This window comes from Phoca vitulina, unplaced genomic scaffold (assembly GCF_004348235.1).
Source record: "Phoca vitulina isolate PV1807 unplaced genomic scaffold, GSC_HSeal_1.0 scaffold36, whole genome shotgun sequence".
NCBI classification, from domain to species: domain Eukaryota; kingdom Metazoa; phylum Chordata; class Mammalia; order Carnivora; family Phocidae; genus Phoca; species Phoca vitulina.
Window position 1 is genome coordinate 13,847,563 of NW_022589739.1, and position 14,165 is coordinate 13,861,727.

General features: G+C 49.8%; 1 protein-coding gene across 5 annotated transcripts in view; it reads left to right on the forward strand.

The window, feature by feature from the left end:
* The window catches only part of PLEKHB1 (pleckstrin homology domain containing B1), a 14,806-nt gene extending 4,761 nt beyond the window's left edge, over window positions 1-10,045 (forward strand). For 3 of the 5 annotated variants that reach the window (XM_032427174.1, XM_032427176.1, XM_032427178.1), the window contains exons 5-8: window positions 1,230-1,269; window positions 3,828-3,932; window positions 8,039-8,138; window positions 8,703-10,045. In XM_032427174.1, coding sequence (XP_032283065.1) covers window positions 1,230-1,269; window positions 3,828-3,932; window positions 8,039-8,138; window positions 8,703-8,839 — 382 coding nt within the window. In that variant the 3' untranslated portion in view covers window positions 8,840-10,045. The remainder of the gene's footprint in view (window positions 1-1,229; window positions 1,270-3,827; window positions 3,933-8,038; window positions 8,139-8,702) is intronic. The other 2 variants (XM_032427175.1, XM_032427177.1) reach the window with 1 other exon arrangement.
* The last annotated feature ends 4,120 nt before the right edge of the window (window positions 10,046-14,165 follow it).

Here is a 14,165-nt window from a genome sequence, read left to right on the forward strand (position 1 = left end):
GGGGGGGGGGGGGGGGGGGGGGGGGGGGGGGGGGGGGGGGGTGGACAAAGATTAGTCATCAGGGTGGAGGCTGGGCAGAGTGGATTTGAATGGCTGATGGTGACTGGTAGGGTACCCAAGAAAGTCCTCACACAGCATGTGATGGAACTCGGGACTGTTGGGAGAGGAGTGTGCACACCGGCCTCAGGTGTGTGGTCCCTGATCCTACAGAGTCATGTATTTAGCCAGCTCGGAGATGAGCCCTCACTTGGGGGTGATACAAAGGAAGAGACAGCTCTGTGACATCCATAAAGGACCCTCCTTCCCACTATGTTCTTTTTTTTTTTTTTTTTTAAGATTTTATTTATTTATTTGAGAGAGAGAGAATGAGAGACAGCATGAGAGGGAGGAGGGTCAGAGGGAGAAGCAGACTCCCTGCTGAGCAGGGAGCCTGATGCGGGACTCGATCCCGGGACTCCGGGATCATGACCTGAGCCGAAGGCAGTCGCTTAACCAACTGAGCCACCCAGGTGCGCCTTCCCACTATGTTCTGAGAAGATGCCTTGGCAGGTGGCCTTCAATCTGAGGCACAGACCCTGACCCGCCTAACAATGACAGCCCACTATTGTTGTGGGGACACCCAATGTCAGATGCAGATCCACACTGCGAGACTGAGTGTGCCTGCTTCCTCACATTCTTTCCCTTCCTACCCTCTGGCCGAGGTTCAGTCGGCCTTTGCATTGTAGGAGAGTGAAAGAGACGGGGTGTGTGGGAGTGGGGGAAGCTGAGCTCTGGGCAGACAAAGCACAGAGCCGCCTTGTCCACCCCAGCCAGGTGCCATGGCAACCGACAAAGGCCCGATTGTCCGGTGTCCACTGGGCCTTCACGGGCTCTGGGTCAGAGTGTTGGGGGACTGTGTTGGTAGGTTCGGGGTGTGGAGGTGAGCTGCAGCGAGAGAACCAGCCCAGGCATGCCAGAATCTGAAGGCCCCGAGGAGACCACCCAAGCCCAGCTGTCTATCGTCTAGACAGGGAAACTGGAAGAGGGGAAGACTGTGGGCTAAGAGTGAATTAAGAGGCTCTAGCTCAAGTGAGGGCTCTGTCCGTGTGACTGGGGTGGGAGGGGGGCCACCTTTGTCTACCCAAGGGAGTCAAGGGGATCTCCCCCCTTTACAAGAGACTGGGTTGAGGAGGAAAGTAGGGGCCTAATCTCCCCGCTCTCTCCTCATGGCTGGTGGGTTCACTTTGCAGAGCATGGAAGACGGCACTGCTGGAGGCGAGCTCCACCCCGGTGAGCCCCCGTTCGCTCCTCTCCTCCCCACCCCTTCCTGCCATGGAATCATGGGTGACTCAGACTCGGTCTCCGCCTGCAGGAGTTCTTAATTCCCCTAGATGTGAGCGAATAGGTTTGTGTGGACTCCAGTGCGCTGAGTCCTGAGTGGAAAAGGACAGAAGACAGACAATTGGTGCTTGGAGGAAAGAGAGGAGGAAGGAGGTGGCATGTGAGCTGGGGGGAAGGAACTGCCTTTTATCGAGCACCTATTGTATGCCCGGCGTGTCGCGGGTAGTTCTGGCGGCTCCTCGCAGCAGTCCTTTGAGGAGGGGATGATTGTCCTTCTCTGCAGATGATAAGATTGAGCTGTATTCATCCACACAACAAATATTTACCGAGTTCCTACTATGTGCTGGGCACCGTGCCAAAGGGCAGGGATCAGAGGTGAACTAAGTCACGAGATGTAGGCCCTGCCCTCCTGGACTCAGCCTAGCGGGCAGCCGGGTGTGAAGCAACTAATCACAGTTCATGATTCTGTTGCGGTCGTGGTAACTGCTCTGACAGAGACGTGCTGGGTGCATTCAATGTGTGACCACCTTGGTGGCCTGATCCCAGTGGGAGTTCAGACAAGGCTAAAGATGAGACCTGAAGGATAAACAGAAATCGACTGGGTGAAAGGGGTAGGGTGGGGTGAAGGGAACAGCTTTCCAGGCAGAGGAACTGCATGAGCAAAGGCCCTGAGAAAGGTTATGACTTTAGCAAGTTCGAGAACAGAATGAAGGCTGGGGCAGCTAGAGCTTAGGGAGGGAGAACAGGGGAGAAGGAGGGTTGGTAGGGCCAGGCATTTTGGGCTGTGTTACTGACATTGGTTTCTGCTAAGAATACCAGGAGGTCATTGAAAGCTTTTAAGCAGCGGGAGGAGATGAACAGATCAGACCAGATTTGTATTTTTTTAAAAAGATAGTCTGGCTGGTAGGTCGGGAATAGACAACAGGGAGTTAAGAGTAGATGCCAGGAGACCAGTTAGAAGGCTGGGACAGAGTCCTGGTGACTGGCTGGAGGACTGGACTGAGCTGATAAGGATAAGACATATTTAGGAGGTAGAGTCAATGGAGCTTAGTGATTGATGAAAGTGTGGGTTTGAGGAGCTGCCCAAAGCCTGCAGCTCAAGGGTGGCCCAGCTTCGCTCCTCTGCCTGACTCCACATGCTGTGCTTGCTCCTTCTGTCTGTGGCACAGTGGAGCCCAATCTCATCTAGAGAGAAAGTCTGCTGGGAAGCAGCAGAAGACCACATTTGCATTTAGAACCCTTCTTGGGCATGCACCTGCTGAGGGTTGGGCATCATGCTCGTACCTGCCATTGCTTATATCATTTAATCTTCCCATAGCCTTGGTAGGGTTGGTACTTTTAGTCCCATTTTACAGATAGGGAAGCTGACGTTCAGAGAGGAAGTGACTTATCCAAATCCTCAGTCTTAAGTCAGTGGAAGAACCTGTACTGGAACCAAGGCCAGTGAGATTGGGAGGGAAGGGCATTATCTGCAGAAAGAACTGCATGAGCAGAAGGTGGAGAAGTGAGATGTGCATGTGTGTGTGTGTGTGTGTGTGTATGTGTGTGTGTGTGTGTAAGGGCCCGGAGTCTGGCCTGGCGGGATGATAATACATGGAGGGAAAGAAATGGGAGAGATGACCTCTGAGGAGCAATAAAGGGCATTAAGCAGGGAGGACTGTGGCCAGACTTTGGGGAGCAGACTCAGGCTTCCGGGTGGAGGTTGGATTAGACTCTGGGAGTGAGGAGGCTGGGGCAGCAGTCAGCAGCCTTGGCTAACTTGACTCTGAGCTCCAAATCGTCCCCCCGCAGGGCAAATCAGTCCCACCCAAAAGAGGCGGAAGGAGGTGAGGGCTGACCGTTCTGTGCTCTGTGACTCTATGAAGCTACCGTGCCCCTTCTCTGCCTGCGCACCTTCCCGCTACCCTGCTTACCACAGCTCCCTGCTCTGGTGCTCTCTGCACCTCCCACTACCCCCCTTCACACCACCCCTCTGGCCTCAGGCTTGCTCGAGTGGAATGTGTTTGTGCTTCTGTCTCTGTACCAGGGATTGCCTGGCTCTGAGTGTTCATGCCTGTGTGTGGCTTCTCTCCGTCCTGTGCCTGTGTAGGAGGGACCTGCACTCTGTCCCTCCACGTCCTGCAGATTTATACCCCCTTCTGGATGGAGGCTGTTCCAGGGAACACGGGGCCAGGGACACAGCCGGGGGCAGGTGGGTGGGAGGGCAGATCAGAACTGTTCTGTCTCCCTGGAGACTGGGAGCCTCAGCAGCCTAAAAGAGGCGAAGGTGGGCTAATTCTGGAGAGACACTACTGATCCTTCTCTGTGTGACTTTGGCAAAGTCACTACCCCTCTGAGCCTCCCTCCGTTACCATGGGCTGAGGAGGAGGAGGACAACTCTTTCTCATGCCCAGCTGGCAGAAGGCTCTGGTAGGGCCTGTCAAAAGCTCTGAGTTTCTCCAGATGTAGAGGGCCTCTGACACCTCCCTCCCTCCCTCCCCCTTCTTGGGTTTCTGTGGCTTGAGCAGGCCCCAACTGGAGCCACCGTCCCTCCCAGGAGCCGCCGAATTTGCCCCAAGGTCAGGTGTGTGACCCGCTCGTGGAGCCCCTGTAAGGTTGAAAGGCGGATCTGGGTAAGTGGGGCTCAGCCCTCCCTGCCTCCGTTCTGGCCTCGAGGCTGTGCCTCCAAAAGGGCCCAGTCACATCCCTTCCCTGCTCACAAACATTCCATGGCTCCCTGTCACCCACAGGACACCACCCACAGCCCCATTTTCAAGGCCCTCAGGATCTGGCCTGGGCCAGTCTCGTCTACCGCATCCCCCTCCTCCCCTGTGCTCCCAGTGCTCTGCTGTTTGCTCTGTTCTCAGCTGCACCAGACCTCTTCCCTCTTCCCAGGCTTTGCACGTGCCATTCTCTCTGTTGCGAAAACTCTTAGTTTCCTTATTCACCTGACAAACTGATGCTTAGCCCCTAAGAGCCACTTCAAAGGCTGCCCCCTCCTCAGGGAGGACTTCCCAGACGTCCACTCACAGCTGTCTTACTAGGCCTGGTCTCTATTCTCCCAGGAGACCTGGGACTTCCTCCAAGGTAACGACCAGGTCTGATCAGCTCTGCCCCTAAGGTGCCTGGCACCGTGCTGGGTATATAGCAGGTGCTCAATGAATGCTCAGTGATGAGGACAGTCTGTTTTGATCCCTTATTCCTGGTGCATGGAGCTAGGGCACAAGTGGGTCTCAGGCAGTGTTTGTTCACCAAATGAGCGAGTGAGTGAATGACTAAAGGGAGGAAGGAGGAGTGAAAACTCTCTGTTAATGGCATCACTACCATGTATCATAATTTAGCCCATATCTGGCTCCCTTCCCCACCCCAGAATCTCTGGAAAGCAGGAATCGGAGGATGAATCCTCTCTCTGTCCCCAGGGATCAGCAGGGCATGGGGTGGGTGCAGGGGAGGCTTGTCTTAGAGTGCCTGTCCTCTTATAGCCAACTCAGAACTCCTTTTCTGGCACCGTGGTGTTCAATGTGGTTCTGCCTTTGAATCACGTCAGGACTTAAAAAAAAAAATATCCAAACATTCAGAGCCTGCCTCTCTCTGGATGCTCTAATTCTGTAGGTCTGGAGTGTGGCCTTGGAAATCTGTGGTTAAAAAAAAACTTATTCAGGTAATTCTGATGTGCAGAACCACTGAACCCAGAAGTGCCAGGCCCACCTAGGTCCAGTTGCATAGACGTGGCTCAGCTGGATTCTCATTGTGCCTTAGAATGGGCATTTGTAGGAAAGACTGTTCCCATTTGCAGATGTGAAAACTGAGGTTCTGAGAGGTGATATAACTTGACCAGGTCATTTGATTCATCAGTGGCAGGACTAGGACTTCTATCCCAGCGTTCTGAGACCTCCCCCTTGCCCAAATGAGGATATAAGTTTGTTTAAAGTGGAGATGCCTAAAAATGGGATTTAAAAAGCTGTAAGCCAAGTAACAACAGCTTTTCTGAGGGAGGGGATCTATTTGTATGTGACCTCCTGACTGGGTGACCCTGTGCTTGCAAAGGGGCTGGGCTTACAGAGAGGGAGAGGATCAGGAATCAAGCCCTTAGGTTCTATCCATGAGGTCTCTGGAGGATCCCCTGCCCTGTTGCCAGGTGACCCACATGAGTTTACCTCTGGGCCTCCCAGACCGGAGGGTAGAAACAGGTGCCGCAAGGGGTATAAGGTGGTGTTTTCCACTCTCTCTCAGGCCCGACAGGGCCACTGGCTCACTGTGCAGCTGCTGGGCAGGTGCAGGCTCTAGACCTCAAGTTCTCTACAAATAAAAGTGGGGATCTGAGTGCTTGGCTCTCTCTAGGCCCTTCTAGGCATGGAGCTCAGTTCCTGGCCACCCTCACCAGAAAGCCTGATTGGATCACCTTTAGGGGAGAGCACAGTGAGGGAAGTCACTTGAGACTGAGCATTGCTTGTCTGAGCCTTCTGCATTACCCTGGGACTGGTCATTGTCCCTAACTTGAGGTTGGACTTAGAGCTGGGTCACTCACTGGTATTTGACTCACTTGAGATAAATTCAGTCCATTAGGCACCTATCATGTTCCAATGAGGCCTGAATAGACCCCACTTCATGGGGTGGGGGTCTCCAAGTCTGATGGGAGAGATACACACTCACAGGGATATGAACAATGACACTGTAGAGTGATTGGTGCTGTGGTAAGGGGAATCTAAGGGCCCCAGATGGGACCCCATCAGAACCTGAGGTTCAGGGAGGGTGATACTTGGGTTCAGTCTGAAAGATAAATTAGGTAGTTTGATGAAAAATGGGGAGAAAGGCAACCCCATCAAAGAGAAATGGCATGGAGATTTGAAATCACAGGTGTGCTTGGAGAACTCCCCTTTATAGCCAAACTTCTTTTTTTTTTTTAATTTTATTCATTTGAGAGAGAGAGAGCACGAGTGGGGGGTGGGCAGAGGGAGAGAGACGAGCAGACTCCCTGCTGAGTGGGGACCCTGATGTGGGGCTCAATCCCAGGACCCCAAGATCATGACCTGAGCCGAAGTCAGGTGCTTAACCGACTGAGCCACCCAGGCGCCCCTACAGCCAAACTTCTTGAAAGAGATGTCATGACATGTTGATTCCATCCTTCACCTCTCAATCATTCTTCAATTCTTCATAGTCTGGATTTTTACCTCAACCACTCCTCTGAAAAATGGTTTTTCAAGGTCACCCACAACTTCCAAGTTGCCAAAACCAATGGCTTATTCTCTTGGCACTGGCCAAAAAGATGGACAGAAGAGCATATTTAGAAGTTAAAATCATGAGACCTGCCTGGTAGCTGATGTGATGTGGAAGACAAGTGTGTGAAGTCAAGGGGTGCCAACCTGATGTCTTGGTTTGAGTGCATGGTGGTGGCATTTAGAGTAAAAGCATTTATAGAAGAGCAAGTTTGGGAGATGGAATGGTGATGACATCACTTTGGGATTGGAGTTTAAGACACCTGGACTTCTAAAGGGAGTTGGACCATTCAGGTGTGACCCAGTTAGAGATATAAAGTGGAGGGGGGCGGCTAAGAAGAAGGGGCCAGGAGAGAAGGGGATCCTGCCCCCTCTCCAGGTCTGCTCCCCCATGGATAAAATGAGAGGCTTGGATTAGGAGCTTCCATTTAATTCAGCATATATTTATTGGTTCTTGCTATTCATTATAACATGTGACAGAAATTAATCAGAGTCCTTGCTTATAAGTAGCTCACATTTGGGGTGCAGGCAGGAAGGGCCAGGAAGAAAGACAGGAACAAAAGGCACAAGCAGAGTCCATAGAGAACTCAGGAAGAAAGGATTCTTTCTGAAACCAGAAGGGCTTCCTGGAGTGGGTGACTTTTCTTTTTTTTTTTAAAGATATTATTTATTTATTTGAGAGAGAGAGAGAGATAAGGAGAGAAGGCATAAGTGGGACGGAGAGGGAGAAGCAGGCTCCTGCTGAGCAGGAAGCCCGATGTAGGGCTCGATCCCAGGACCCTGGGATCATGACCTGAGCCGAAGGCAGACGCTTAACCGACTGAGCCACCCAGGCGCCCCTGGAGTGGGTGACTTTTGAGTTAGGCTTTGAGGGGTTGATAAAATTCTAATGGAGAGACTGCATGCCTCCCTCCCAGACAGAGCAATGACCATTCTCTGAGCCCCCGTCCCCAGCTCCATGGTGAGGCGACGATAATGTCTGCAGTAACGACTAGAGGAAGTAACACAATATGGACACTTCCCTCAGGACCTGGTACATGATGGATGCTCGATAATACTTTACTTTCCATCCCTACCCTTCCTTTCCTTTCCTTCCTCCCCAACCTGCTTTTACTTCTGGGCCTGGGGCTTGGCCAGGTGCCCCACCCCATGACTAGGAGAATAGAGAAATCCATTGGATTTCTCCAAATGGGACCATTGGAGCGGCTAGCAAACACTAGACTGTGTAGGGAAGTTGGGAGCCATGGAGAATTTTTGATCAGGGGAGTGCTAGCTAGGAGGCCAGGGCAGGAAAATGGGATCACTGGGAGCTGGATGTAGGGGCTAAGGTTTTAAAGGACAAGGACCATGGACCATGTGGGGAGGCAGGGCCTTTATCCAGGAGCTTGCTGGTTCCTGGGGAACCATTTCTAAACTTGGGGAAGTGGTTTTGTGGGCCCAGAAGGACAAGCCGGGTGTGTTGGGTAGGAGACCAAACCTGGGCCAGAGAGTTCCCGGGCAGCTAACCCAGTGGAGCTCCCCAGGTGCGTGTCTACAGCCCGTACCAGGACTACTATGAGGTGGTACCCCCCAACGCGCACGAAGCCACATATATCCGCAGCTACTACGGACCGCCCTATGCAGGTAAGTCTCCCGCCTGGGCCGCCCTCTGCCCCTATCCGGCGCCAGGCCCCGCTCTTGTAGTGACCACGGATTTTCCCAGGCGGGACCCTCCACTGAGCCCTCCCCATCCGGAGACTCTTGGACTAGCGGCTCTCCACGCTCTGTAGAGCTGACCTCTCCTTTCAAGGCCGGCCCCTTTTCACTGGCTGTCCTGCAATACCCGTTTCTGAGCTGGTGGCGACCCCTGGTGGCTAAATGCGGGAACGGCCACCTCCTCCCGCCCCAAGGGCTGGCGGTTGGGAACGCCCATCCTCTGGTGTGGCCTGGAGGTTCTTAGAGATCCCGGGAGTTTCCTCGCTGTTGCACCCTAGATCCGCAGCCCCCAGAACGTCCATGGCAGATTCAAGCTTGTAAGCCCCGGGGAGAGCGCGCAAGTCCTTCCCGCATCAAGGCCTCAGTTTCTCCAACTGAGGTGTAGGAGAGTGGGCTCAGCCCCTTGTCCTGGGTTGGGCGTGAGTCTAGGGGAGGAGAGGGACGAAGATCTCTCTGCTCTCAAGTCCCCAGCCCTCACGGCTCTCTCCACAGGCCCCGGCGTGACACACGTGGTAGTGCGGGAGGATCCCTGCTACAGCGCTGGCGCTCCGCTGGCTATGGGCATGCTTGCCGGGGCTGCCACGGGGGCAGCACTGGGCTCGCTCATGTGGTCGCCCTGCTGGTTCTGAGCCCTGGGACTCGGAGCGTGGACCCTGTGCATAGACCAACAGACCCCTGTTCTTACTTGACCCGGCCCTCCGCTATCTAAGCCCTGCCTACTTCGGCTCCTCCTTCTCCATTAGCTGCTTCTGGACTTGGATCATCCATCCCACTCCCCCACCCTCTATACTGGAAGAAGCTATCATCCCAGGCACAAACATAGTCAAAATCCTTATATCTACTACCAGACACCCCAGGATTTTGTTATAGACATATATGGACATGTTTCCCCCAAATATACCAGGACACAGAAAACACAGCTCATGTGACTTCAAGTTCCCATGTGCTGGAGACACAGGAGTCAGGTTCTTTCCTCCAGCTGCTCCAGGGTTGGTGGGAAAAACAGAAGTAAACAAACACTTGACAAGGCAGAGTTATCCGTCCTTTGACACATGAGGGTAAAGAGCAGAAGAAGGTGGGCTAGGAGTAGGGTTGTTGGCAAGAGTGCAGAGCGGTGAATATCATGGCATGTCCAAGGAATTAAGAGTTCATTTAGGCTGGGGTGAGGACTGGGATCAGACCATGATGGCCCTCCAGGCTAAAGAGCTTGCTGGGTAAAGGCGAGATAGGAGCTTTTCGGAAGGAAGTTTCATGAATGTGCCTATAATGAATATATTGCCTGTTTTGTTAATACTGACACATACTCAAATCCAAAACACTCTCTGAAGTTAGCCCCGTCCTTCCCACTACCACCTTCCTGGGTCCCCTGTTCCTTCAGTGCTCAGAAAACATCTGTTCCCCATGTTAGGGTGCCTGGGGCAGCAACTGAGCTGAACCTGGGGTCCCCTTGCTGGGGGACAGATGAGCTCTGTTTGAGACCTCCAGCCCTAGGATGGTGCCTCCATCAGGAAATGCATTCCTGGTTCCCAGGAACTTGGACCTCTGGCCATAACTGTGGCTGTCACCATCTCGGGCTTTGTCTCTTCCTTCACTCTGGGGGAGATGGCAGTGTTCACCTCTCGGGCCTGATCCACTGGGAAGCCCCACATGTGCCTCCCTGTCGGGTGGCCCAGCAGTCTCTCCATTTGGCTCCCTTCCAATTTCTTTTCCCATCCTGTCCTAACAGAAATGCTAACGTTCCTACCCAGTAGCCAGAGTAGCCTGCTGAAGTTCCCTTGTAGGCAGGGGCTCCAGTGGCCCTGCTGCAGAGACTAATAAAGATGTGATTGGCTCTAGCCCTGGCTCTGGCTTTTTTGTCCACCCCACCCCCACCCCCGCCCCATGGGCCTTATTTCCCTAGGACATCTCAGTGACTCAGCACCTACTAGTGCCTTCTTTGGTGTAGTGGGAAGAGTGTGTGGATTCTGAGGGCAAGTAGAACTGGTGACAGCATGTAACTGAGCAATTTGGGGGCAACTCACTTAACCTTTCTGGGTCTTGCCTTTCCCACCCATAAGGTGATAGGTTGAAGGTGGCCATCCCTGAGGGCTCAAAGGGAGAGGCTGTATCAGGGTCTCTGTTATCTGATCTGATGGGTGATCCAGGTTTGCCCTGTCTACTGAGAGTCTGGTGGTGTAGAGGTCTTTTCCAGTAGGTTCCCATCCTTCTAGAGGTGAATCAATGAGTTAGTCTCATAGAAAGCAGGTGTCTAGGGAAGGAAACACAACCATCTTGCATCAGGCCTTTTGAGGCTGCAAGTAGCAGAAACCCCCTGCTCAAACGGATTTAAGCCAAAGAAGGGAAAGCACTGGGTTATATAACTGAGAAGTCCAGAGACTGTTTGATGCAGGGATTCAAACAGTGTCCCTTAGACTTTGTTTTCAAGTTTGGGGCATCGTTGCCAGAAGTAGGATAAATAGATGAGAACGAAGTGGCAAAAACATAGGGTGTCTGCCCCAGCCATATCCCCAGAGACACCAACTTAGAGGGAGACATAAACACCAATGATTCAATGAGGTAAGGTAGGTGAGGAACATGGGACAGTGGGAGCTCTGAGGAGAGGTATCCAGCTCTGCCAAGGAAATGGGAAAGCTCTGGGACAGGAAGTAGAAATTTAGGATGAGCCTTGAAGGATGAGTAGGAGTTTGACAAGCAGGGAAGGGAAGGAGAGCTTTCCACACAGAAAGAACACATGGAAGAAATGGCATGAGCAAGACTTTGGTCTTGAGAACACTGTGAAGTTCAGTCTGATGTCACAGCAGATTGCATGGTGAGGAGGGATGGTAGATGAGGCCGTATTATAGAGAACCTCCCACAGCTGGGTTAAGGGCTCTTTGTGCCCCTACAGCCTCAGGGCTACCATTTATCATAATCCTAATGAGACCCTGGTTCTTTACACTCACCCCACTGAACAGGGCAAGACAAATACAAATGGATGCTTCAGATGCAGTTTGCTTCAAAATCTCTCCACTAATAGGATCATAGCATGACTTTTTAATCTTCCAGCTATCCAGCAGACAATTATTAAATTATTCACACAAAAATTAAGACATTCTCAGAAAACACAGTCTGACCTAGAGGTGGCTTATGGACCACATCTGGCTCACATATTCTTTTGTTTGGTCAACACAGTGTTTTTAAGAAGTTTTGAATTAAAATGTGATACTACTACATGCCCACCTAAATAGCTAAAGGTGAAAAAGATAGACAACATTAAGTACTGATGTGGAGCAAATCGAAATCTCACATGAGTGTAAATTGGCACAACTGCTTTGGAAACTAATCAGTAAAGACAAGTATATGCATACTTTATAATCCATGAATTATACTCCTCGGGTACACCAAACAGAAATGTGTACATATGTTTACCAAAAAGTAATAGGTACAAAAGTATAAAAGCAGTGGAAAAAAACCTCAAATTCTAGAATAGGTGGATTTATGGTATATTCTATTCACAAAATGGAATGTTCAATGAGAACTAATTACCCATAAGTATATGCAAAATTGGGAGTGAATCAGAAAAATAGAACGAGGGGAATGAAGGGAACATGGGAAAATAGAGTTATACTGTGGCAAGTTTTCTGAATTTTATGTGAAGTAGTACAATATAAGTATATGCTGGTAAGTCAAAGATGCACACTGGAAAAAACAAGTGTTGGTGAGGATGTGGAGAAAAAGGAACCTTCATGCACTGCTGGTGGGAATGCAAACTAGCACAGCCACTATGGAAAACAGTATGGAGGTTCCTCAAAAAGTTAAAAATAGAACTACCCTACGATCCAGTAATCACACCACTGGCTATTTACCCAAAGAATACAAAACACTATTTCAAAGGCATACATGTACCCCCATGTTTGTTGCAGCATTATTTACAATAGCCAAACTATGGAAGCAGCCCAAGTGTCCACTGATAGACAAATGGATATTGAAGATGTGGCATATATACACAATGGAATATTACTCAGCCATAAAAAGAATGAAATATTGCCATTTTGCAACGACATGGATGGATCTAGAGAGTATAATGCTAAATGAAATAAGTCAGTCACAGAAAGACATACTATAGGATTTCACTCATATGTGGAATTTAAGAAACCAAAGAAAAAAAAAGAGACAAACCAAACACCAGACTCTTAACTATAGAGAACAAACTGATGGTTATCAGAGGGGAGGCAGGTGGGGTGGTGGGTGAAATAAATGATGGGGACTAAGGAGTACAGTTATCATGATGAGCACTGAGTAATGTATTGAATTGTTGAATCACTATATTTTACACCTGAAACTAATATAACACTGTATGTTAACTATACTGGAATTAAAATTAAAAACTTTATAAAAAAAGATGCACATTGCAATCCTACAGCAACCACTGAAAATATAATGCAAAGAGGGTGAGTAAAAATGCCAGTAGAGGAATTTAAAAACAGATGCAGCAAATAGATAACAAATACCAAAATGGCAGACCTAAATCCAAACATATTAATAATTACATTAAATGTAAGTGGACAGCGGTGCCTGGGTGGCTCAGTCATTAAGTGTCTGTCTGCTTCGGCTCAGGTCATGATCCCAGGGTCCTGGGATCGAGCCTCGCACTGGGCTCCCTGCTCCGCAGGAAGCCTGCTTCTCCCTCTCCCACTCCCCCTGCTTGTGTTCTCTCTCTCACTGTCTCTCTGTCAAAAAATAAAATCTTTAAAAAAAATTTAAAAAATTTAAGTGGACAAAAAAAACCCCACAGAGATTGTCAGAATGAATTAGCAAGCAAGACCCAACTATATGCTGTGTACAAAAGATATACTTTAAGGGGTACCTGCGTGGCTCAGTCGGTTAAGCGTCTGCCTTTATTATGATCCAAAGGTCCTGGGATCAAGTCCTGTTTCGGGTTCAGTGGGGAGTCTGCTTCTCCTTCTCCCTCTGCCCCTCCCCCCACTCATGCACTCACTCTCTCTCTCTTAATAAAATCTTTTTTAAAAAAAGATGTACTTTAGGGACGCCTGGGTGGCTCAGTTGGTTAAGCAACTGCCTTCGGCTCAGGTCATGATCCTGGAGTCCCTGGATTGAGTCCCGCATCGGGCTCCCTGCTCGGCAGGGAGTCTGCTTCTCCCTCTGACCCTCTCCCCTCTCATGTGCTCTCTCTCATTCTCTCTGTCTCAAATAAATAAATAAAAAAATCTTAAAAAAAAAAAAAAAGATGTACTTTAAAATACAGAGAGGGGCGCCTGGGTGGCTCAGTCGTTAAGCGTCTGCCTTCAGCTCAGGTCATGATCCCGGAGTCCTAGGATCGAGCCCCGCATCGGGCTCCCTGCTCAGCGGGAAGCCTGCTTCTCCCTTTCCCTCTGCCTCTCTTTCCTCTGGTGCTCTCTCTCTCTCTCTCAAATAAATAAATAAATAAAATCTTTAAAAATAAATAAATAAATAAATAAAAAATAAAATACAGAGATAGGCTTCTGTCCTTCTACAGAAAAGATACGCCATGTAAAGAGTAAGCATCAGAAGGCTAGAGTAGCTATTTTAATATCAGACAAAACAGACTTCAAGACAAAAATTATTAGAACTAAAGAGGCATTTCATAAAGACAAAGGGTGAGTATATCAGGAAGATGATAGTAGTGTCACATGAGAGATTTATAGCTGTAAATGCATGCATTAAAAAAGAAAGATCTCATATCAGTAACCTAACTGTACACCTAAAGGAATTTTAAAAAGAGCAAACTAAACTCATGTGCTCTGGCCAAACCCAAAGCTGGCAGAAGGAATGGAGTACCTGGCTGGCTCAGTAGGTAGAGCATGCAACTCCTGATCTTGAGGTCATGAGTTTGAACCCCACACTGGGTATAGAGATTACTTTAAAAAAAAAAAAGTCCACTAAAAATATTAAAAGAATTAAAACAGATATAACTAAAAAGAAGAAATGCTGGTA